The 26,659-nt window shown below is 39.4% G+C and overlaps 1 protein-coding gene across 2 annotated transcripts in view; it reads left to right on the forward strand.

Annotated features, from left to right (window-relative positions):
* NAA60 (N-alpha-acetyltransferase 60, NatF catalytic subunit) overlaps nt 1–26,659 on the forward strand; it is a 55,522-nt gene that overhangs the window by 5,158 nt on the left and 23,705 nt on the right. Inside the window, exon 2 of one of the 2 annotated variants that reach the window (XM_044657952.1) lies at nt 24,311–24,426. In XM_044657952.1, the coding sequence (XP_044513887.1) occupies nt 24,317–24,426 (110 nt within the window). In that variant the 5' untranslated portion in view covers nt 24,311–24,316. Of the gene's footprint in view, nt 1–24,197; nt 24,427–26,659 lie in introns of those variants that run through there. The other variant, XM_044657962.1, reaches the window with a different exon arrangement.

The following is a 26,659-nucleotide window of genomic DNA, read 5'->3' on the forward strand; positions in this document are numbered from 1 at the left end:
GGAGGGCTGCCTGGGGGAGGCGACGAGGAGGAAGAGGGTTGGGGGATGCTGGAGGGAGGAAGGAAAAGAGGGACGTTTGAAGAATTTGCAGGAAGTGGAAGCGAACTTCCAAGAAGGGCTGGGATTCTCCTCCTTGGAGAATCGTCGCGGGGCGGGGGTGGCCTGGGAGTCGGAGTTGTGAAATGGGGGATGGAGACTGGGGGCCTGGCTTAAAGGGGAGCCATCTGTCACTTGAGAGGAGTAAGGATTATCTTCCCAGCAAGTCTATGATAACCTTTCACCTCTTTCACCTCATAAAGCACTTTGCTTGCACCTTTCCTGCGTTTATCCCGTGGGATTTCGTGTTCTAGTTATTTGTGTGCTAGACATGAACTCATTTAGAGAATGTAATTGCCTTCATCTAAATTTGGTGTTTTCTCTAGTGCCTAGCTCAGGGTTCTGCACACAGTAGGAACTTAATAAACGTTTGTTGAATTGAACTGATTAAATGATAAAGATTATTCGGGTTGGGGGCAGGCACGGGCAAAGGAGAAAAGTATGTGAAGGTATTGTAAATGGAGAGAAGTAATTTGGAGAGCCTCAGAGCCATGAGATCCTGTCTCAAGTTAAATCCCTGGGCGATAATAAGCTAGGGAGAGGGTTTTTTTTTGTTGTTGTTGTTGTTTTTTTCTGTTCTGAAAGTTGGGGTCTCTTTTTTGAGAAAGTAAATTGTTAGAGTGAATTTGGGAGCCAGCTTACTACCACAGCAGTTCAATGCCAGACCAGAAACTTGTTTTATTGTCATTCTGATGAATAGAGACTGTACTTCTGTAATTGGGATGTTACAGGAGGAATAGGATACTGTACAAATAAATTAAAACTTTTTTAATGAAAATAAATAGAATTAAAGACATCACGAGAACAGATTTAACTTTTTTGTCTAGGTAAAATATATCATGTTAAGAAAGGAAAGATTCCTTATTAAAATTACAGTTTTAAGAGCCTGATATAGAAGCAGTAGAATTGTTTGTGAAATTTAAAACTAGATAGAACTCAAAACCCTCTAGATTAAAGTCCTTTAGTCTTCTACCTGACATGGGTCTGTTTCACTTGGTAATTTGTAAGCATTGCAAAATGAAGTCTGTTTTCTGGTGAGGACAGACCATGGCCAGAGCGTGTGCAAAGAACAAGAAAATGCCGTCTTTTTAGCTCAGTATACATTTCTGCCTTTGGAAATAGAATCCCTTAGTCTTCACATCTAATTTTTAAAAAACAAAATTTATTGATGTCCTTCGTTTTTTACATAATAGTAGTTTCTCAAAATAGTTACCCTTTCACACCCTTTTCAGATTGAACTTTTAACTTGTAACAAGAAAAAACAAATTATGCAAAAGCACTCCATACTAGAATGAACAAGATTTCTCAGCATTACCCTACTAACTTGTCTTATGCCCTTTTCCCCTTCACTTAATGTTTCTTTATTCTGTCAGACATTTTTTAGTAAACTCGGTTTGTCTTTTCAGTGATCTTTTTAATTAATATTGTTATAGTTATTATACACATTATTCTCTTTTTGCCTAAATTTGTTATTTTCTGGAAGGGCTTGACCAATTCCCAGAATTCTAGGTAGAGGCTCTTAACTATTTCTAAGGGAATAGAGAGAAGCCTGAATTTAATCAGAAGTTTTCTTTGTCAGCACTTGTCAGATCTCAAGGTGGAAAGCAAAAGAGGGTTGAAATTTGTCTCAAATGAAAGTATCATGGAAAAATTTTGGGAGTCAATCCACTGTTCTAGGTCTAGTCCCTAACAAGATATTTGATGTTGGGTAAATATTTAATTTATGTGAATTTGAGTTTCCTCTCCTGAAAAACAAGGGGGTAGAACTAGACTGTATTTTGGAGAGACCCATGTTTTTAGGCATAGAATTTGCTGTTTTTAAGATAACTTTAACCCACCATAAATGGACTGTCCTATTAGACTTGTTTCCTCTGCCAAGTTCTTAGGCAATATTATTTTATGAATTTCTTGTTCTTTTGGTTTATACGAGATTTAATAGAGTAGGTTCATTCATTGTAATGGTATTTAATCTGATATTTGCAAAGAGAAACTGGAGTGCCATATGATACTGCAAATTGAAAGTGTATCTATTAAGAAGGGTTCATTTATTCAAAGTAGTAGAGACAGAAAGCCTCTACTTTGAATCTTAATAGACTGGGCAAGAGAAACAAATGTGACTCCAAAGACAGCCTGTAGAAATAGTGCAACTTATGGGACATTGTTTCTAATAGAGGCATATAAGTACTAGAAGTGTTGTCTTTTGAACAGCATCGATCTAAAAGCAATTTGAAAGGAAACAGTACATAAAGGAAAAAATGTTTTAAACATTGAATTCACTTTGAAAATACAGAGCCAGCAATAGTAACTGACATTTGTGTAGCACTTCATACATATTACCCACACAGAGCTGCACACTACACACCCAAGCAGAGTCCCAAGACTCAAGACGGTTGCTTTGGTCATTGACCCCTGGGAGAGCCAACCACTCTAGATTGACAACTCTGAGGAACAAAAGAATTTGGGGATCCTATATACCATTTAGGGAGCTCCTGGGGCAGGGAAAGATGATTGACTTTACCGTGGCTACAAGGAAATGGAAGTGTTCAAACCTTTCTGACTGGATACAATCTAGCTTGAGAGAGGAATCATAGCTAGAGGCTAGGAGGGTGTAAGGGAAAGGGACTACTTACAATGGATACTAAAAGGAAGGTCACTGCCCAGGCATGGATCTTCTTGGGAAAGGGTCTTTGATACAATGGGGAAGACTACCTAAAACAAAAAGTACTTGGCATTTGCTTAGCCCCATCTAACTGGGATTGTCATTTACCATATGGTCCATTATTCAGTCTGAAACTGCTAACCTGAGATTCCCTTCAGGGTGGATTCTCTTGGGAACAGGGAACAAGGACCAGCTTTGGGGTCTCCTACTTACAAGCTAGTCCTAAAACTTGGGGTTTATCAGATCTTATTAAGCTACAAGTTTGGGGTTTTCTAGATTCCACATCAACACTGGTTAGTGGCAGAGTGTAAACTTAAGTATAGGTCTTTTGACTTCCAAGTCCAGAACTGTAGCGTACTCTTTTTAGATCATGGAATAAATCCAGTAAAGCATGTTATAGGATTATGGAAACTAATTGCAATTCTAATTATTATGAACTGTGAAACTGATGCATCCATTTCCTTTTCTGTAGCCCTTCACAAAGGAATTCTTTATAATAACCCTATGAGATAACTATTGTGAACATCATATTAATTTATAATTCAGGAAATTAAACCTCGGAGAAGCCAAGTGAATTGTCCAGGATCACTTAAAGTTATAGTAAATGTCAGAGCTGGCATTCAAACCAGGGCTTCTGATTCAGATAGAATCTAGGGACTTTATCCATCATAACAAACTAAATCTGTCTATTCTTTTTTAAAAATATTTTTATTTTAATTTTGAGTATTTTCCCATAGTTACATGTTTCATGTTCTTTCCCTCTCCCTAAACCCTCTCCCCCCTTAGTCGACGCACAATTCCACTGGGTTTTACATGTATCATTGATCAAGACCTAATTCCATATTATTGATAGTTGGACTAGAGTTAATGTTTAGTGTCTACATCCCCAATAATATCCCCCCTCAGCCCATGTATTCAAGCAGTTGTTTTTCTCTGTGTTTCTCCTCCCATAGTTCTTACTCTGAATGTGACTAGTTTTCTTTCTCATAAGTCCCTCAGCCTTGCTCTTGATTCTTGCATTGCAGCTAGTAGAGAAGTCTAAATCTGTCTATTCTATCAAATGAGAGATATTATAAACTTAGTGATCCTTCTAAATAAACAGGTCTATTCCCAATAAAATAGGATTCAGAGCTGGAAGGAAATTTAATACATCTGTTTTATCACCCCCCTTCATTTACAAACATACAAATTGAGGCAGAGAGAAGTTAAGGGAATTGTCTGAAGTTATTTTTGATAGTAAGCAGCAAAACTAAGACTCTGAATTAAAATCTAATACTTTCCTCACTGTAATATTCTGCTGAAAGTTACTCCTCTCTTTTACTCTCTTTCCAGTATATTTGTTGTACCCTGTGCTGGGATTTCATATTAGTTGAAGTTAAAGCAAAGATATATTCTCCAAGAAAAGTAGTTTCAAGGGTCTCAAACATAAAGACATGTACTTGGCTAGCATCATTTTTCAATAACATCATTAATATATAATGACCAAATCCAACTGACTTGAAATTTTGCAATAACATATTTTAGCCAGTTGCTGAGATGCAAGTCAGATTCAGTTTGAGGGAGTGCTTGAGCCCCAGTAGTGTGAGCATCAGTCTGTTAAAGGTTTCCTATATTGTGTACTCTTATCTCCATTGTTGTCCAGTGTTGTTTTACCAAACATTATGTTTTTGTGAAAGCCAATTTAAAGGTTTGCTTTTGAACCTTTATAGGCAGCTAACAAGGTCAGACGATCTAGTTTTAGTATCCCTTTTTACCTTGTCATATTTCTGAGGCCAAGGATTTGCATCTTAATTTTCTTTGCTAGATGTTGGGAGAAATACACAGTAGTCTGCAAATAGAAGATGCTTAATAAAGAGGTTACTGAGTGTTTCTCTAGAATTTGTCCCTTTTTAAAAAAAATCCAGATTGAAGATTTTTGGTCTGTGCCAACTGTAACTTGACATAAATTTGGCACAGTGTTTATTTTTGATGCACTCCCATGCAGAAGATAGTAAATAGCTGTTCATGTTGTTATCTTTGGCTATGAAAAATGAAAGCTGCTTAGCAACAGTATGTTTATGACGAGATGTGAAAATTTCTCAGATGTAGTGAGAACTTATTGTGGTAAAATATATTTATGCTTAAAGCAGGATTTGACTAAACTACAAAGGATTAATCTGTTCTTGTTCATCTGCATTAATGATAAAAACTTTAATGTATCTTTAAATATCTCAGGATAAATCTGTGCATGTAATAGTCAAAACAATTTATGTGACATTGTCCACAAAATTTCTCATTCAATTTGGTGATCTCTGATATCTGTTTTCCAGTCCATTCTTTCTGTGCTATCTTGTGTGCAAAAGGAAATATGCAATCAATAATTATGTTTGTGTTATGAAAAATTTGTCTTGAATACTTGAGTGATAATAGAGCAAGTCTTTGGGCTTTTAGGAGACAGAATCTTGAGCATTTTGGAAGGAGGAAAACCACATTTTTGGAGAACAAAAGGAAGCTCCAATTAATGGCCTGGGAATTTGGAGTGGGAGGATAGAAAGAGTATATAACTGGTAAATAAGTTTCTTAAGCTTTATTAGAGAATATGAGTAAGGAGTGTGGTGTGCCATTAAAAGGCTAGCTAAGGTAATGGCAGGGATTAGTGGGGAGCCATTGAAGGTTTTTGAGAATGTTAGAGCTGAAGGTGACCTTAAATATCATCTAATCCAATCCTTTATGTTCCAGGTAAGAGAACAGAAACCCAGAGAAGTCATTTGTTCATCATCACATAGCTAGGAAGTAACAAGCCTGGTATAGAGCCCAGGTGTTGTGACTCAACGTTCAGTATTCTTTTCACTAAGACATTCTTCCAGTGACACAATTCTTACATGTGGTGTCGATATGAAATCTAGAAACCCACAAACTTGTAGCCTAGTAAGATCTGATTTAACCCCAAGTTTAGTCAACTTGAAAGATGGAGACCCCAAAACTTGTCCCTGTTCCCACGAGAATCCATCCTGAGGGGAGTTAGACTAGCAGTTTCAGACTGAATCATAGTCCTTAAGATATTTAATGGATTTAGCTAGGTAGAGTTAACAGATTTTAATCAAATGCTAAAATATCCTTTTGTCCCAGTAGTTTCTCCCAGTGTATCAGAGACCCTTTCCCAAGGAGACCCACACCTGAGTAGGGATTGCCCTTTTAGTATCCATTGTAAATAGTCCATTCCATTACACCCTACCCTCTATAGATAGCTATGATTCCTTTCCCAAGCTTGATTTCATCCTGTCAGTATATTTTGAACTCTCCAATTTCATTATAGCTATAGTAATATCAATCAATCGTCTTTCCCTGGCCCTGGATCCCCAAATACTATATAGGTCCCCCAAATTCTTTTATTTCTTGGAGCTGTCATCTAATGCGGTGGCACTCTCAGGACAACGGCGCTGAATTCCTATCCATGATTAAAGATTGATTTTTCTGACTATTTAATAGTTCTGTGGTTTTTTTTTCCCAATTTTAACAGTGGTATATTACAATCAGAGTGGTAGTAGTACATTTACAATGATTATATATGTAGCAATTTGATTCAGAGATAGAAAGTGGGACAAGAAAACCACTTAAGAGGTTCTTATTAATATAGTTTAGCCAAGATACAGTGCCTGACAGGTAAACATAAGAGAAAAATGCGAGAGATATTTCAGACATTTTCTTCTGGCAAACAGGTTAAGTGACTTACTCAGGGTCACACTGCTAAGTAGGTGTCTGAGACTGAATTCAAATTCAGGACTTCTTGACTCTAGGCCTGGATCTCTTGACCGAGCCCAATTGCCACCATACCTTTAATATATTATAACTAACCCATGTTGATTGTCGTTGATTGTCAGGCTATCCTTTCCACCTCTCTGGCTCTATTCAGGCCAACCCTGGTACTTTGTTTCCTTTTCCAAGTTTTCAGGTCTCTGTAGAGATCCATTTTAAAGTTTCATGGTACACCCAGAAATGTATCTACCATTTTTAACATTGTTTTGAATTGTCCTCCTGTAACATTGTTTTTGCCAACTTTGTGTTTTGGTGAAACCAGCTGGAAACATTGGAGCACTGTGCCCTGTTTGGGTCTGAAAGTAGAATAGATGGTTCTTTTATGATACATATTTGTACTTATGGTCTCTAAGGTGATTTCTTCCCTGAAGTTCTGAGAGGATGGTAGGGCAGATTCTGGGGGACCAATAAAATAAAGTGATATGGCCAGGATCACAGAGCTGCATTTTGAACCCAGATCCTCTAGCTCTAAGCCTAGCAGCTATTCCTGCCATAACACATCTCCTCATTGCTTTGAAAGTAATAAAGATAAACAGGTATATTTTGAAATGTAACACTAATGTTAGGCCATTTTTGAGGGAAAGTTTGGCCTGTACTTGGGCCAGCATGATCATTCTGCTTATAATTTGAGAAATAACATCTGGTTTATGAAGAATTTTTAAAAGACATTTGTACAGGGCAGCTGGGTGGCTCAGTGGATTGAGAACCAAGCCTAGAGATGGGAGGTCCTAGGTTCAAATCTGGCCTCAAGACACTTCCTAGCTGTGTGACCTAGCTGGACAAGAAACTTGACCCCCATTGCCTACCCTTACCACTCTTCTGCCTTGGAGCCAATACACAGTATTGATTCCAAGACCGAAGGTAAGGGTTTAGAAAAATTTTTTTTTAGGGTTTAAAAAGGTTTGTGGGGAAGACATTTGTACAAATACATACCCAGGGCTGCTTGTTGTTGTTATTATTTTTTTTTAAACCCTTAACTTTTGTGTCAATACACTCATAGGTGGAAGAGTGGTAAGGGTGGGCAATGGGGGTCAAGTGACTTGCGCAGGGTCACACAGCTGGGAAGTGTCTGAGGCCAGATTTGAACCTAGGACCTCCCATCTCTAGGTCTGACTCTCAATCCACTGAGCTACCCAGCTGTCCCCCCGTTATTATTTTTTAAATCCTTACCTTTGGTCTTAGAATCAATACTTTGTTTTTATAATGTTATAAGACAGAAGAAGTGGGTAAGGGCTAGGCCCCTGGTGGCAAACCTATGACACGCGTGCACACGTAGCTCTTTTTGATGACACATGGCCACATACAGAGAAGTATGTTATTTAAACTAAATATTGCGAAATTATGTGTTTTTTTTCTCGAAGTGACACACCACCCAAGTTACGCTTGGCTTTCTGGCAAATTTTGACACACCAAGCTCAAAAGGTTGCCCATCACAGGGCTAGGCAATGGGGTTAAGTAAGACTTGTCCAGGGTCACACAACTAGGAAGCATCTGAGGCTAGACCTAAACCCAGGACCTCGTGTCTCTGGGCCTGGCTCTTAATCCACTGAGCCACCTAGCTGCCCCCTTGTTATATTTTTAAAGAACAACTTTTAATCTTAATGTTTTCCTAAAGATAAGTGTAATTTGTAGTACATATTTCCACTAAACATTTATGTAGCTCTTATGGAGCATATACTATAGCCAAATGTTATCCTAGATAAACACAGATGAACATGGCCAAGTTTGAGGAGGAAGAAAGAAGACAGCGGTATCCTCTCCCTACTCTGCTCTTTCTTTGACTCTAACAAGTGTATAGGGATGGGGGTGGCTGGATGGGGATAAGAAAGGGTTTTCGGAAGCATGAGTCTACTGTTGCCAGACTTCTATTCAAACCAGCAACTAGCTATAGGTTTATTTTCACTCTATATAGTGACCAGGCTCACAACCAGCAACAGTAGGATGCCTAACGTTATTTAAACAATTGATCCAAGATGGAAGAGGTCTTAAATAACTATTTGGATGACACTATAATTCCTGCATACTTTTTTCATAAGGGAAAGTATTATCATCTCCATTTTATGGATATGAAGATTCCAACCCAAAATCTCCATGATTTGTTTTCTTCATTAACCTTGCAGAAAACCACTTGTCCTGGAACCAAGAATATGGGTGACATTTCTTTATCTTTTTCTCCTTTTAGACACTTAATGGAGGGAGAATTTATGCTGTGTCTGTGCTCTTTAAATTTTTTTTAAATAGGAGACTTCGAATCACTCATTCTTGATAAGATCCTTTTTGAAAGTCTTGTATTGTGGGAGCAGTGGTGGTAGAACATTCCTACAGAGACCTCATGCCTAAATGCCAAGTGTTAGATATCCTTTACTATAAGGGTATTGTTATGTCAGAAATTTGTGTATGTGGCCCACTCCAATCAACTTGCCAGTTTTCTCCAGGTCTATGCATTATTTTCTTTTAACTTGCTCCAAAGAGCTCTCACCCTTGCTTTTTTTTTCCCTATCCCTCACTTGCTGTAGCTCAGAAAGGGAGGCCAGGCCAGGCCAACCCAACCCAGTGCTCCCATTCTCTTCAGGAAGGTTCTATCTCATTGAGATGGTGTATGAAGAACTTCCTCTTCTCTGAGAGTTATGGGGATAGTAGTGGCTGATTGCTTTCATGGTATATGATTTGAGGGATATTGAGACACATCCCCAGAAGTTTCTGAGGTACTATGACAGGATGGTACGAGTGAACTTGCCTTTAACTACTCATTTCTTTGAAGTAGCATAGTAGAGTAGAAAGAGTCCTGGAAATGGGTTGTAATCTGGACTCTGTCACTTGCTATCTCAAGTATCTCAACATATGCCTTACCAGCATATCTGGGTCAGTGAGAAGCACTATGGAATCAGCCCAAGAGTAGGGTAAGACCTGAGGTGGGATATGGTCAAGGACAGAATCTGGGGAAATGATCTGCTCATTTTACAATTAAGGAAACCAAGGTCTAATTCAAATTTGACCCTGGCACATACTCTATTCTGACTTAAAACTGGACTGCTTGTGGCATGCCCTTTGAGCATGCATCTGAGCTTTCCTACTTCTGGGCATTCTCTAATGCTTTTTCTTATGCCTGATAATCCTTCCTTTCTTTCTCTTTGTTGAATTCCTACTTATCCTTTGGAGTCCTATTCATATCATTTTTTTCCTTGAAGTCTTCCCTGATCTAATGCATTTATCAGGTGTTTTGTGTTATCTTTATTTGTGTAAATAAACTTCATGAGGCAGGGACTAATTTCTAATTTAAGCTCCAGAACACTGGATATTCTTTATTTCCCTAGAAGCTAGCCTTTATATTTTTCTTTTTCCTATAAAATTCCTTTTTTAAAAAATTACATGTAGAACCAATTTTTGACAGTTATTTTCTGAATTTTTAAAATTCAGATTCTCTCTCTTACTCCCATTCCCAAACATGGGAAATATACAGCAGTGCTTTCATGAAATACATGTTTCTGCATTCTCCATGTTGTGACCAAAGACACATCACACATACAATAAAAATGCATGAAGGAAATAAAGTTAAAGATCATGTGCTTGGATACCTGATTCCAACAGTTCTTTCTTTGGCTGTGGATAGCATTTTTTATTATGAGTACCTTGAGGTTATCTTGGAACCTTGTTTTGCAGATAATAGTTTAGTCCTTTGCAGTTGATCATTGTACAATATTTCTGATACTGTATATGCTGTTCTACTGCTCACTTCCCTTTGTATCAGTTCATTTAAGTCTTTTCAAGTTTTTCTGAACTCATCCTGTTCACCATTTCTTATGGTTCAGTAATATTCCATTACAAAACACTTAGTATTCTTTATAAAATGGATGTTGTTTAAATGTTTGAACTGAATGGCTAGGAGGATTTTAGTAGGTGTTAAAGGCAGTGAGGGTTTCAGGCAAATGTGAGCAAAAGCAGGAAAGCATGACAGAGCATGTTAAGGAAATTTGTCCAAATCATAAGTTCGTATAGGGGCGCTTTTGTCAGCCACCTTCATAGCCATTGAAATGAATTTTTCTCATCTGCTCATTCTGTTGGGCCTGGTTCTGAGTCTTCATCATCCTTAAGTAGACACCCCTCCTAACTGACTGATGGGTTTGAGACCTTTCATTTAAGTGGTTTAGTCTATTTGCCAAGGTGGTGTTACCAGTGTGTGGCAGCTGCTTATGCTTCAGCTTCTTGGAGCCACAGGTGAGAGTTGGGTAAAAAGGTGGACACCAAAGGTAGATGAGCAGCCCTGAAAAGGGCTCAGCAAACCCACACCAGATGTCCTAGTCTTTGCACATGGGTAGGATTCAGAAAGAGTTAAAAAGATAGGTTGGGGCCTGTCCTCAGCCATGCCTGATATATTCAAAAATTCTCTTAGAGACATTAAGTCAACAAGTCAAGGTAACAAGTATTTTTATTAAGCATTTACTTTTGTGCTAGGCCCCGTACTAAGTGCTAGAAATAAAAATAGAAGCAAAAAAAAAAAGTTAATCCCTGCCCTCCAAGAGCTTATATTTTAAGGAGGGAAGACAATATATAAAAGAGAACTGAAAAGGGAAGGAAAGAAGATATTTGTGAGGGATGTGGAGATCTGGAGAGTTAAGAGTAGAGCTGGGAGAAGTAAAAAAGTGAGTGTGGCTGACCTGAGGACTTCCTCAAGTCACTTTTCTCTTTTCCTGTATGTTGACACTTACCCAGAACATAGCTGTCTTAGGACTGACTATCTCTAGTTCTTGAAAATAGTCACAGTTTCTCATGAAAGTCTACTGAGCCTTATCCCCCATACTAGCTCTCTCCCCCATTCCTGGGTACACCTCATAGAATATACTGAAATATTGCCTTCTGAAAGACATAGTGCCTGCTTATTTCTCTTCCCCTTGTGATGGAATCTTTTCCAGACTTCTGACCCTTGAAACTGACCATTTACCTAAACCCTTATGTTAGAGCTGATTTTTTTTAAATCCCTGCTCTCTTCTAAGACCCATCTTTGCTCAGTGGGATTTTGAGCTCTACTTTCTGAATTATCTGCCAATAGGATATTAGGATAAACTACTAAATCCAGACTATTTTGTGGAGATCATAAAGATAAGGAAGAGAGCCGAGAGAGCTTAACTTGCTTAAAGCCCTACTTTGGGTATAATAACAGAACTGGAATTAGAACCCTGCTCTCCCTATTCCTAATTCAGTACTCTGTGTACTAGACCTACTCTGGCTCACATCTCATCCTGTCAATCTTCCCCATATTCTTAATTTTCAGTAAGTAATAACTAGTCATCACAAGTTCTTGAGCATTTTTTTTTACCAAGTTTGGAATTGTTAACAATCTGGATACTTCAGACCTACTGCTTTTTTTGTCATTTTGACTAGCCTTTGGCAAAATGTGGCATTTTCCTATTTTTAAATGTTCAAAGACAGGTGTCTAAATAAAGAATTGGTTTCTGAAAATGTAGTCTTTTAATAGGAACGAGAAAGATGATCCACAAATAACTGTTTTTTTAAGCCCACGGCTTTTCTTGCATATTGAACTTGGAATAGTTACTGTTCCTTTAGGTCAAAAGAGCTTGTCCCTAAGGATGCAGTAAACAGTTTTTATTTAGAAAGGCCAGAAAATAGGACATGCTGACCCATTACCAAGTAACATTACCACTGCAACTCTTAAAGATTTTACTTACATCAAATGTGCTGTCCTGAAACATTCTGCTCAGAGCCAGCTTAACCATTTTGTGAATTATCTAAGCCAATGATGGTAAACCCTATGACATGATGTAGCCATTTTTGATGACACTGTGGCCACATGTGGCCACATACAGAGAAGTATGGGGCCACATGCTGAGGATGAAGCATTGGCTGTAGTGTAGAGTAGACACTGTACACTATAAATGACAATTCTACCTATATTGATTTACCTATTTTGGTTTATTAAATACAGTTAGATATTACAATTTTTATTATTTAAACTATAAATATCAGGCCTGGCTCTCAATCCACTGTCCAGCTGCCCCCTGCACATTGACTTTTTATGTTATCTCATTTGATCATTACAACAACTCTGAAGTAGGTGCTATTATAGTCATTTTAAAGAGTGAAAACAAGTTTAGGAAGATTAATAACTTTGTCCAGGGTCATGCAGAGTGAGTAACTATCTGAGATTACATTGGAACTTAGGTCTTCTTGACTTCTAAGTCCCACACTCTAGTCCTTGCACCACTTTAACTACCTCTTAAACTGTATGAATCAATAAACATTTATTAAGTGTTTACTATGTGTCAGGCACCATGCTAAGTGCCAGGGGTACAAAAAGAGGGAAATGACAACTCCTACTCTCAAGAGGCTTACAATCTAATGCAAATATACAAAAAGCAAGCTATGGACATGTATTAATGAAAACAGTGCCTAGAAGGAAGAAGTTTATAGTCATCCTGTCCTCTGTCACAGGGAGACTACATTTGGAGAAATGTGTTCATTTCTTGTGTGCCACATTTTAGGGAGAAGAGAAAATCAAGAGAGAGAACTTTAAACTATGTGGATTGGTAGAAAGAATTAGGAATGCTAAATGTAGAGGTGATGACTTGGAGGAGTTAGATGATCACTGTCCTGTTCAACAAATTCATCAGTGGAAAAATACAACAATGTAAAAAAAATAACATCAATATGTAAAAAATTGAGGTGTGTGGAAACAGTTACAGGAAACAAGGGAATGCTTCTGGGAGGGGGTGGCAAGCAATTTCAGTGGCAAAGGATTCTGAGAAGTAGAAATGAGGAGTACTTCATAGGAGAGGAATGGTTTGGGTGACTATGGAGGTGGGAGCTAGAGTATCAAGTTCAGGGATGTGCTAGTAGTTTGTTTTGGCTAGAGTAATTTGAAAAAGGATTGGAAAGATAAGACCATGGAGCTAGAGTAGAAGGGTCCTCAGAGGCTATCTAGTCCAACTCCTTATTGTACAGATGAAGAAAATGAAGCCTTCAATTTGCATTCATATTCCATCAGTTCTCTGGAGATGGATAGCATTTTTCATTATAGGTCTTTCAAAATTTTCTTTGATCCTGCCTTGATCAGAATAGTTAAGTCTTTCATGGATCATCTTTATGATTTTGCTCAGAATGAACATTGTTCTTCTGATTCTTTGCATCAGTTTGCATAAGTTTTTCCAAGTTTTTTGGAAAGCATCTTGCTCATCACTTCTTCACAAACATATGCCACAACTTGTTCAGCTATTCTCTATCTTACAGGCATTTTCCTCAGTTTCTTTGGGTGGCCAAGTTTCTGATGGACTCAGCATAGTATCTGGTGGCTATATGGTCCCAGTCAGAAAGACTTAGGTTAGTGTGAATATCCATTCTGGAAACAGATATCAGGGGAAGATATATATGGAAAGCATACATAACCAGGAATGGGAGAGAGGGATGGTCTTTGGGCTTAAACTCAAACAGTATTCATGACTGAGACAAGTTTGAAGAACTACAGATGTTTAATCCTAAATTAGATGCCTTGAAGACCTTTTCTGATTGGCTCCAAAAGGCAGAATGAGAACTAAGTTTTATAATGAATATAGAATTAGAACTGTCAAAAAATGAATCCACCAACTTATGTGGTGGTGAATGCCCTATCCATGGTGATCCATGGTGATATTGAAGTGGGTATTGAATGACTCCTTTTCAGGAGTGAAATCAAAGGGCTGTATCCATTGACCCCTGAGAGCCTTTACAACTCTCAGATTCTATGATTTCTTCTATGGTGATGGTACTTCACAACCTGCAAAGGTGTAACTATTTGTAGTAGGAAAAGATATTCTATTAGGATTTAATCTGAGCTAGATAGAAGTATTCCTTGAGCCCCGTCACTACTCCTGGTAAAAGAAAACTTGTTTTTAACAAGATCGTTCAGCAGAATCCTACATGAGAAGAGAGGGCCCCTGTCCAGTGACATTTATATTAAACCTTAGGTATAGCTATCCCTCTAGAGAAATTACATTATTGTTTATAACCGGCATTTTTGTTTACAAATCAGTCTCCCAGGAACTGGCTGACCAATTGGCAAGACTCGATCATTCCTGTTGTAATGAATAAAAAAATTGTTTCTTTACCTTTAATATTCATTAAGCTCCTATTATGTGGATAACATGTACATTCATAAGAGGAGTATAATAACACTAAAGTCTGATTAGGGAAATACTTATTTTTAGTTTGGGTTCATGGTAGGGAGAGTCAAAGAAGACTTTCTGAAAGAAATGACATTTACACTGGCTTGTGCTAATTTATTAAAGGTTGAGTAGGCTGTTAGGAGGAGTTGGAGGTAATGGGCCTGAGAGGAAAAGAGCAATTCTAGGTGTAGGGAATAATAGCATGAGACAGTCTTGGTGGCAGCAAGAAAGTCAACTAAGCCAACAGAACTGAGCGGGGTGGCCTCACCTCATATTGCAGAGTGTGCAAATGGACCACCGCATCAAGACCAGAGATTTGAAATGTGCCCTTCTCTCCTGCTAGGCACAAATCTCTGGGTTTCAGTTTCATCTTAGTTGATGACTAAAGAAATATATCACCGGTAAAAGGAAAAAGTTCCTGCAGTTAATGTGAACAACCTGCTGAGAGAGCTAGGCCTGGAGAATAGTGCACTGGGCTGTGGTTGGAATTGGAAAGTATTGGAACATTATGAATTTAAGAAGGCCTCTAGCTCAGCACATCTTTGACCTTCTTGTGTTACTTTTTCAAGATAAAAATAAGCTCAGGTTTTGGTCTTTTTTTCCTTCTTTCCAAACTTGTTTCCTTGGATATTTTCCACTTTGGGGTTGTTCTTTCAGAAAGCTAGACTAAATCATACCTCCTTTCCCCTCCCCCCAAATGCCAGGTTAGTGTGTGATTCCTAATGGAGCAAAGGATTTGAAGTCAAAAGACCTGGATTATTTTATACTTATTACTTACCAGCTGTGTAATCTTGGACAGGTCACTGAATGTCTCTTGACAGTTGGTTTTCTCATCTGTAAAATGAGGATAAATCATTTACACAGAAAAAGCAAGGTGATGCAGTAGATCAGTGATTCCCAAAGAGGGCGCCACCGCCCCCTGGTGGGTGCTGATGGCCACAGTTGCATTTATCTTTCCTATTAATTGCTATTAAAATTTAAAAAAAAATTAATTTCCAGGGGGCTAAGTAATATTTTTTTCTGGAAGGGGGGTGGTAGGCCAAAAAAGTTTGGGAACCACTGCAGTAGATAGAAGGCCTGGCCTGGAGTTAGAAAAAACTTTATCTTCCTGAGTTCCAATCAGACACTAGCTGGGCAAGTCACTTTATCCTTATTTGCCTCAGTTTCTTCATCTTTAAAATGAACTAGAGAAGGAAATGGCAAACCACTCTAGTATCTTCACAAAAAAAAAAAAAAAAACCAAATGGGCCATGAAGAATCAGAAACAACTGAACAACAAAAGCATTTGTTGTTTTAGCAAGTATTAAGCACCTACTACATTCCAGGTCCTGATCCAGGCAATAGAGATACAAGACAAAAGACAATCCCTGCCCTCAAGAAGCCTACACTCTACTGGGGAAAACATATATGCAGATAAATATAAAATAGATACAAAGTACATTGGGTGGGGGAGGAAAGGGGGGAAACCCCCAAACTGGCAGGGCTCCAGATTGGCCTAGTATAGCAGATAGAGCACCCGATTTGGCCCTTGAAGGGAGAGGCACTTCAAGAGGCAGAGATAAGTTGGGTAAGAAGGTTGTATGAAATGTTAGAAAGATGAGATTTGTAGTCAACCAATAGTCACTTAAGTAAGTGCCTTCTATGTTAAGGAAATATGCTAAACTCCAAAGATAAAAAGGACAAGATCCAGCCTCTGCCCTCAAAGAACTCACCAGTTGAATAGAGGAGACAACAAGCAGACAACTTTGTACAGAAAATAATTCGTAGGATAAATAGGAAATAATTACAAGAGGGAAGAGGCTAGAATTAAGAGGGATTGGGTAAGACTTCCTATAAAAGGTAGAATTTTAGCTGGAACTTGATGGGAAGCTAGGAGGCAGAGATGAGGAGGGAGAGCATTCCAGGCCAGAGAAAAATCCCAGATCTAAGAGATGGATGGAGTGTCGGAACAGCAAGGAGGCAAGTGTTGCTGCAATACAGTATCAGGCTGCAAACTCTTAAGATTGGAAAAGTGGGGGTGGGTTCTAAGTTACAAAGGGCTTTGAACACCAGAAGATTTTGTATTTGATCCTGGAGGTGATAGGGAGCCACTGGAATTTATTGAGTAGGGGGTGACATGATCAGACCTATATTTTAGGAAAATCACTTGAGTGGGCTAAGTGGAGGATGAATCAGAGCAGAGAGAGACTTGAGGCAGGCAGACCCCAGGCAGACCCTCTAGCAGACTATTGCAGTAGTCCAATAGTGAGATGATTGGGTCCTGCACTAGAGTGGTGGCAGCGTCTGAGGGGAGAAGGGATGTATTCAGGAGATGTTGCAAAGGTGACATTGACCAGTCTTGGCAATAGCTTGGATGTGTTGGGGTGAGGAATCCCTGGGGACTGGAAGGGTGGTGCTCTAAGGCAAGGTAGAAGAAGAGTAGGGGAAGGTTTAGGTGGAAGGGTAGTGAGTTTGGTTTTGTATGCATTCAATCTGGACTTGGGTTCCCAGCCTAACTCTACTATTTACTACCTTTTTTCACTTTGGGTGAATCATCTAACCCCTCTGGCCCTCATGTTTCTTTAGACATAAAAGGAGAGTGTTAGACTAAATGGTCTTTGAGGTTCCTTCTGGCTGCTTCCCATCTATATACTCTGATGAGTAAGGAGTAAAAAAAGAAAAGGTAAGTTGGGTCCAGAATGTGAAGAGCTTTGAATGGCAAGATAAGGAATTTATTTATACTTTACTCTATAGAAAGTAGTAACTGACTGCAGGTTTTTCCCTAAAAGAGTAATGACAGTGAATAACTAGGAAAAAATGGATGAATAGAGAGAAAATGAAAGGCAAGGAGACTAGCGACAAGGCCCTTTCCATAGTCTGGGCAAGAATAGATGCCATATGAAAGAAGGTGACTGCAATGGAAGGAGGAGAGATGCAAGAGAAATTATGAGAGGTATAATTATAAAAATAACTGACATTTATATGGTACTTTAAGATATGCATTTGATTCTTCACATGACTGTTGAAGTCATACAGGGTATTTTATGTTCCCTGCTTTAAAGACTAGGAAACTGAGGGCTATTGATATTTAAGGATTTGCCCATGGGTCATATAGATAGGTTGACAATCAGTCCATAAACAAAACATTTATCTAGCACCTACTATGTGCCATGCCTTGTGTTAAACTTTGGGGATACAAATATGGGAAGAAAAAAAGTCTCTGCCCTCAAGGAAATTAAAATTTAATGGGGGAAGACAACACAAAAAAAGGAAGAGAGAAAGTACCTGGTATGAGGGCATGATGCAGCTGGGTAAGAAATGAACAGATGACTGGCCTGGGTGCTCTCTCACTGTAAACTTAAGTTCTGGGAGGAGCTCTTTGCCCTGCCCTTTAGTCAGAGACGCAGAGGGTACCGATGATGTGTGAATGCACAGGCTGGTGAGATCTTTCAGGATGATGAGGTTCCTGTGGGTATGTTAGAATCCCAAGGAGAAAACGGCTAGATGGGTAAAGAAGGATTAGCAGTTCCTAGGTCTCTCCAGCCTTTCCTTACTTTTCCTGGTATGGATTATGCTACCTTTCTGAATAAATAGAATTGGACCACTGATATGTGGTGAAGGAAAGCTAAGATTCTGAGGTTATGAGCCTAGTAGTTATGCAATCGATCTTACTCTTGCTTTATGAAGGAGCAGGGCAGGGGGTGATCCTGGAAGCAAGGAGATGTTAGAGAGGTTATGGCTTGAGTTAATATTATAGGACCTACCTTCTTAGGTTATAGGCATACTCACATGGTGGTCTTGAGGAGGAGGCCAGCACCTCAGCTAAATTTTATAACAAGATGAATGTTTTAATCTTATAATGGGAGGAGGACTGGATTTGCAATTATAGTACCAGAGTATAGACTCTGGTACTTACCATTTATATGACCTTAAGACAAGTCAGGATAAGTGTGTTACCTTCCTACTTCACAGGAGTATTGTAAATAATCAAATGAGAGGGAATGCTTGGTAAGCACTAGAACCATGGCACTGGAGGGACTCTTAAAGGTCATCTAGATTTGAGTCTATAATATCAAATGAGATCAAAGGAAATAATAATTGTAAAGCACCTAACACAATAGCTGGCATATACTAAGTGTTAGAGAAATGTTAGCTATTATTATTATTAATATGCTCAAAATATGCTTAAGGAAGTCTTGCCATTTCTTCTGAAGGCAGCCCATTTTGCTTTTGGACAATTCTAGTTGTCAAAAAGCTTTTCCTTCTATTGAGGCTATAAATTTGCCCCTTTTTTACCTATTACATTTTCATATGACATGACAGTAAACTTTTTCCATCCTTATTGTCCTCCCTTGGACACTGTCTAATTAGTCAATATCCCTCTAAAATGTGTGGTCCACAGCTATGGTATTCCGATGACTGGGGACAATGGGATTATTGCCTTCTGGTCTGTGGAGTGGTATGCCCCAGGAATGGGTCCTATATTATTCTGTTACACTACTATCAGTATTTTGGACAAAAGCATGAGTGGCACGCATGTTAGGAGAGGCAGGATTGAAACCAATCTCAACATGTTAAAATGGTGAGCTCACTCTAATAAAATTAAATTGAATAGGGATACAATAAAGTCTGATACTTTGGGTTCAAATGATCAACTGCCCAAATAGAAGATTTGATGTGTGGCTAGATGGTGAAGGAAATCTATGGGTTTAGTAGATTAAAGAACAGTGTGAATCAACAGTGGCCGTGGCAGCCAAAGAAACCCAAGAAATCTTAGACTGCATTAAGAGAAGCATAATGTACAGGATTAGGAACTTAAGCCAGCTGGGGTCCAGTTTTGTTTGTTTGTTTGTTTGTTTTTAACTGACCTAGTAGACCTTGTGGGCTTTGAGAACCAAAACAAGGCCAAAGGATTTATGGTGAGGTTCACTAGTGGCTGAATGGTACCAAAGAATAACCATTGGCTTCTATAAATCAGACTTGCAGAAACAATTTTCTGAAAGCTTAGCCTTAATTAACATTAGAATCTTTTGTAGCCTTTTAGACTGTGATAACTCCAAGTCATAATAACATGAGCATCTTTTAGAGGGAATTCATTTGAATGATGGCAGTTACTTTTCATCTTCATAAAACTTCGTAAATTACCAAATCAATTATTGAAAGGCCTGTGGGCTTTAAACATAGCAATTATAGGAACCTGAAAGGGAAAGACTAGGCTTTAGGCTAAATGTATCTGAGCTGATGGAATATCTTGACCAAAGGTAGTGAACTTAATAGAGGGAAAAAAGGAAATCTTATGATATAGGCACATGAGGGGGGGGAGGTCAGCTGTTAGGAATGAGGGATTCATTGGTCATCTTTTGAAAGATGATGATGTAAAGTGAGAGAAAAGAAAAGTCACAAAAAGGGTTTTCCAGGATAGTAGTGGAGATGGAGTCCCAACATCAATGTAGTACTTTTATTTGCAAAGCATTTCACCTGTGTTTTATCTTTGAGTGCAGGTGGTATTATTGTCATTTTACGGACAAGGAAATGGAAACTCAGCAACTGAATAGTCTCTCATGTGTCCAAGGTCACATAATTAGAAAGTGGCAGAACCTGAATTCAAACCTCAGGCTTTCACACACATTCCCTCCCCAGATCTAAATGGTTTCCCACTTCCAGCAAGTGAAGGAGAAGCCTTGATTTACCCCCTGGGGTTAAGTGCAGAGCTGAAAGAGTCAAAACACTGTTGCCCATTTTAGTTTCCAAATGTTTCCCATTATGAAGTTTGTTAGATGCTTTGCTACCCATTCAGCAAACATTGAAGAAAAGAAGTTTGTGGAATGAAGATATTTTACTTAAGTTGGGTTCCAGGACTCCTTCCTTTGTGCCTTTGCATCTTAACTTAAATCCTTACCTTCTGTCTTAGGCTCAACACTTTGTATTGGTTCCAAGGCAGAAGAGTGTTAAGGGCTAGGCAGTGGAAGTGTCTGAGGCTACATTTGAACTCAGGACATTCTGTCTCAATCCATTGAGCCTCCTAGCTGCCCCTCATCTTAACACTTTGTAAGGAAATGGAAGAGTTGGTGGGGTTGGATTGGTGGCATTTTTTCTTTTTAACGAAGCAATTGGTCATTTCTCCCTTGGTACTTATTCTAGTTTTATTCCATTCACTATTCAGTATTGTAGTGACACTGGCCTTTTGCTGTTCCCCACACAAGACATTCAGTCTCTCCTCCTTGTCTATATTTCCCATCTTCTGCAAGACTTTCCAATCCCCCTTAATGTTTGTGCCATCCTCTGAGATTATCTCTAATTCATCTTGCATGCATCTTATTTCTACCTAGGTGTTTCTGTGTTGTCTCACCCCATTAATCTGTAAATTCCTTGAGAGCACTGACTTGTCTTATCTTTTTTGTATCCCCATTGCTTATCACAGTGCCTGGCACATAGTAGGAGCTTAATGAATGCTTGTTGACTTGATTTGTTTGTTGATGGTAATGGCTTTTCTCTTAATTGGAATGACATTCCTGGCAGTGAGACTGAGTGCATATGTCAAATGGCTTTTCTGTTTTGTTATATATCATAATTTCTGAAGTGGTATGGCTTGGTGGAAAGATTATTGGACTTGAAGTCAGAAAACCAAACTTCAAGTCTTGTTTCTGTTGTTGTTCAGTCTTGTCCAATTCTTCCTAATCCCCTGGACCATGGCTATCTTGGCGAGGATATGAGATTGGTTTGCCATTTCCTTCTCCCAAGTGGATCTAGTGCAGCAGCGGTGAACCTTTTAGAGTTCAGTGCTGTGCCCCTGCACCTTTGCCACTGTCCCCCACCCACCCACCCTTATCCCACACAGGGGAGAGGGAAGAAGAGCTTCCATTGGACTGCTGGGCAGAGAGGTGGGTTCAGGCCACTCCCCTCCCCCTCTACTCCCTCTGTAAAGAGGGGGAGGGGAGTGGCCTGAACCCTCTACTCCCCTTCAGCTTTGCCTCCTGTGAGCCACCATCTTATTCTGTGTGCTCCCATTGGGCTGCTGGGGGGAGGTGCGGTGGAGAGGGGGAAGGAGAGCAGCTCTGCCTGAACCTCTCTGCTTTTCTAGTAACAAACTGGGGAGGGGGTGCCCACAGAGACTGTTCTTCATGCCCTCTGGCAAGTGACTTGCCAAGGATCTCACAGCTAAGAAGTGTCTAAAACTGGATTGAGTTTAGGTTTTCCTGACTACAGGCCCAGCACTCTATCCACCTGCCTCCTTCATATACAAAGTTTGTGCAAAGGTTAAGCCCAAGGTCACAAAGTTAGGAAGTGTCCAAGACTGAATTTCAACTCAGGTCTTTCTGACTCCCAGGCTCAGTGCTCTCAACCACTGAGCCACAGTGGCCCCTAACAGTAAAGGCTCCTAACAGTTACTAGCTGTTTAACTGCAGGCAAATCATTTACCTCTGAGCCTCCATTTCCTCTGTATAATAGGGAGGCAAATTCTTGTCCCTCCAACTCCATGAGATAATTGGGATGCAGCATATTAAGAGGGCAGAGGTGGGGGGTGAGGAAGGGAGCACTGACTGGACCCAGAGGACCTGGGCTCATATCCTGCCTCTGATGCCTACTACTTGTGTGACCTTGAACAAATCCTGTGACTTCCATGGGGGCTTTGGTTTCTTCTCTTGTAAAATGAGAGAGCAGGACACATTAGCTTGTATCTACTTTGAACATATTTTCTGTTCACTAGCATGCATACATATTTCTTCTTCTGATAGAATGTAAGCTCCTTCTAGGCAGGGCCTTTTGAGTTATTCCTAGCACCTAATGCAATGTCTGCTGTACAGTCATCGCTTAACAGATTGGTTTCCTGGATGGTCTCTGAGGTCCCTTTCTGTTCTAGTTCTCTTATCCTGTGTTTTGGAAGCTGTTGTGGGCTTATAGACCTGTTAAAACCTAAGAATTAGCTTATTAAAAGAAAATTGGATCAAAAATTCAGTTTCCAAATGCTTTCCATAGCAAAGTAGAATTTGAATTTTGATTAGGTATGTAATAAACAAACGGTTAGGTGTTTTTTGATTTTGTTTTTAAGAGCCTGAAATAGTTTGCATTGAGGGGTGTGGTTTATTGAGAAATACTGAGTTGAAATTCCTGGCTCTTTCATTTATTAGCTTTATGGCTTTGAGCACGTAGTATCCCACCCTACCCTTTCCCTGGGATAGAGCACTGGATTAGAACAGGGAATAGAAAATTAGCCAAGTTGGTTGAAATGGACCTTCTTTGAAGCAGAAGTCATCTGAGAAAAGATTGGACAGGCATCTTTATCCTCCTTCACTACTTTCTTACCTTGTCCCATCTCTTAAAAAGGAAGCAGGACCCCCATTCTAACTTTGGCTAGAACGACACTGTATTCTGCTTTACATAAGGAAATGGGGGGGGGCGGGACTTCATGCCTGACCTAGATGATGTGAACTTCACTGATTGAAAACATATGGTGTTAATTTGGGAAAGTGGTCTAGTGTTTATTTCCCTGGAAAATTCTAATCAGAGATCCTCACCTCCTAGTTGTCAAGGCTGAGATCTTGGGACCTAAAAACAAACAAACAAAAAGAAAACTTGACTTCCTGGACAGAAATCAGCCTTTTCAAATATAAACTTAGCTCAAATTCACTTGGAGATCCAGCAAGGCCTGTCCCCCTTTCCTGCCCTGGGGTTGTTGTTCTGGCTTTGAAGTTGCTGTTTGCCTGAGCCTGAGAACTGCCTGGTTCTCTTCCCAGCAATCACTGTGTTCTCAGGGGCTTGGAAAAGATTCCATGCTCTTCAGAACCTGGCAGGCTTCTGGGCTTGCGTGGTTGCTTCTTTTTGTTGTACCTTTTTGTAAAATAGAACTAGATTAGAGGTGAAGCTGGAGGTCACTGAACTCATCTGTCCTTACTGTCTACAACAGAAGAAACTCTAGGAGCACTATGTGGATATTGGTGACTAAAAGCCACATCCTCAAAAAGAGAAGCCTGTGAAAGGGGAAAAAATATTTAGGCAAACCCTTGAAAGAGTATTTTTTAGATTTGGAGTTAAAAGACTTGGTTTTGAATTCAGGGTTTGCCATATTGGGGTGTGTGTGTGTGTGTGTGTGTGTGTGTATGTCCATATTGTGTACAATAATCCATAGTCAGTAAACATTTGTTAAGTGCTAAGCTTTGTGTATGTATAACTATAACAAATTCTAGGGTACACTCGGGTTTTAAAACCAATTGGGGAGGGTGAGATATAACCTTTATTTATACTAATATGCCATCTAGAGATATGAGCTAAAGCTAACCAGGGCTTTTGTTTAGGATAAAGAAAGTTACTAGAAAAAATGAGATGATTGTGACCATTGTTCCCAATCCTCATAACACAGATCTAGGCCCTAGGAGGTAGGAGACATAGATTCTAATTCTAGCACTATCACTAACTGGCTTTGTGACTCTGGGCAGTTTACTGTCCAAAGATTTAGTTACCTCATCTGTAAAATGGATGCAATATCTGGCCTTTTGGTTTCTCAGGGTAATTGAAAGGAGTAAGTAGATATGAAGCTATTTAGAAAGTCTAAAGAAAAGAGGAGGCGGAGAAGAGTCAAATGGTGGTGACTTGATTCTTCCCTTCCTAATGCATTGCCCTTTAATTCCAGGCGTGAATGACAGAGGAAGTGCCCTCCAGTGCACTTAGTGAGGTCAACCTACGTCTTCTTTGCCACGATGACATAGACACAGTGAAGCAGCTCTGTGGTGACTGGTTCCCAATTGAGTAAGTAAAATCTGAATTAAAAAACCCTGTTCTTTGGGTCTACAAATTAGAAGGCATTTAGGGGACGCACAGAAACTAGAATGGACCTTAGATTCTAAAGCATGTAATGTCAGGGCCAAAAGGAACCTTAGAGAACAGCTAGTCCAGAAATTCTTAACCTTTTGGGAGGCCTGAGCTACTTGACAGTCTAGACTGAAACCTATGGATCCTTTCTCAGAATGATGTTTTAAAATGAAAAAAAAAATTAAAAATAAAAATGTGTGAAATTACAAAGAAGACCAGTTACATTGATGTGGGATTGTCAGGATATTTTTTTTAAGAAGCAAAAACATGTTCACAGACTCCAGGTTAAGAACCTCTGGTCTAATCTAACCCTTCCTAGAGAAAACTGAGTTCTGAGAATTGATTTGCTCCTAGTCCCATGACTAGTTAGTGGCAGAGCTGATACTTAAACCTACTTTCCTAACTCCCAGGTCACTCTTCTTTTGAAATAATATTTGTAAAGCACTTTTAGCACAGTGCTGGCACATAGGTGCTGCATAAATGTTTATCTTCTCCTTTGTTCCCCTTTTTACTGCTCTCTATTCCTTTAAAAGACTCTTTAAGAGAGATGCTTCCTCCCCAGATTATACTGCCAAGATCCCTGACTAAAGTCAGGTAGTGCCGGTTCTTCAGGAATCAGGAAAGGCTTTGTAGAGGGAGGAGGAGGAGGAAGAGGAAGAGGAGGGGGTCCAGTGAACTGAGTCTTGGGGGTTGGGAAGATCCACAAACTAAGATAGGGTATGTGGTTGGGGGAAGCCAGGGCATTCTAGGTGTAGGAAATGGTATACACAGAGGGCTGGAGTCAGAAGTTTTTGAGTTGCACCAAACAAGTATGTCACATAGGTTAGTTTGTAGTGTAGTTGTGTAATGCCAAGTGTAAGCAGCATTTGAATCATCTCTTTCCCATTCACTCTATGAAACTTTTCTTTATTTCTTTGACTCGCTCTCTATGGAGTGCCCCACCTGTACTCCCTTCTACTTAAAGATGACACGTAACACACAGTGCCAGCCAAAATCTCCATTTTGCTGCCAAACAAACTGCCTCAATTCTTCAGTGCTGGGTTGTCTTCATATGGCCCTTTTACAATGTCCTCTAAAGATGCAACAAGCCTGTAAAGCTTTCACGTAACTCATCTAGCTGAAGGATAAGCTGCTTCTTGATTCTCATTCCCACTTCCCCCATCCCCACCTGGTGCTGCTGTTGTTCTAGGATATAACTTGGTGAAGCAAGGTGGAACTTGAACTCATGTCCTCTGAGTTAAGATCTGAGACTTTTCCCTGTACAGTGTTGCCTACAACTAAACTAGAACCTATTATTGGGGAAAATTCAGAGAACAATGACTGTAGTCAGATATCTGGCCTTTAATTTGTGTCTGTTTGGGAGAGTTATTCAGCAGTAAATTTATCCAACAAAATTGAGCATTTGTTAAGCACCTGTCATCTGTTTTGTAAGAGGGCATATTCTTTGGGGAAGGACAAAAAATATCTAAGCTTGCATTTTTTTAATCTGAGTTCTCCTATACCTTTGATACAAGGGCAGATTCTTTAGAGATAATTGTGGTAGTATAACTTGGGTGTGGAGGATATGACCAAACACAATAACAGTCTAATTAAACAGGACCTGATATAGCAGTAAAGGCTGGAGGTGATAGAATGGCATGTTCCCTATTAAATCTAAGAACAGCTATTTATTAAGTGCCTGCTATAGAGAAAGCACCACATTAGTACCTGGGGAGACAGGAAGCATAGATGACATACTATTCCTGGCCTCATGGAGTTTTCATTCTGTTAGAGAAGATCAGGCACAAATATATGATTATGAGATAGACTAATAAATGAGAAATAGATAGAAGATGTGAGTAAAGTGGTAAGATTTGACGGTATTTGAACTGGAACTTGAAAAATGAATAGACTTTCAGTAGGCAAAGATAGGGAAAGGGAGAGGAGGGTGTTCTAGGTATTGGGAATTTAGAGACAGGAAAATGTGTTTGTGTACAGATGGATGACAGTAAAGAAACAGTATAGTTTGGAAGTTTTAAAGTAAAAATCGTGAGATGAAGTTAGTTTGCCAACACTTTAGGGGGGACCATGAATACCTAACTAAGGAGTTTGGGTTGTGTCAGTAGGCAAGAAGGAGGCTGAAAAGTTCTGATCAGTGAGGTGACAGTCACAGCCATGCCAGATTAATCTG

Source organism: Gracilinanus agilis, chromosome 1, assembly GCF_016433145.1.
Source record: "Gracilinanus agilis isolate LMUSP501 chromosome 1, AgileGrace, whole genome shotgun sequence".
Taxonomy (NCBI): Eukaryota; Metazoa; Chordata; class Mammalia; order Didelphimorphia; family Didelphidae; genus Gracilinanus; species Gracilinanus agilis.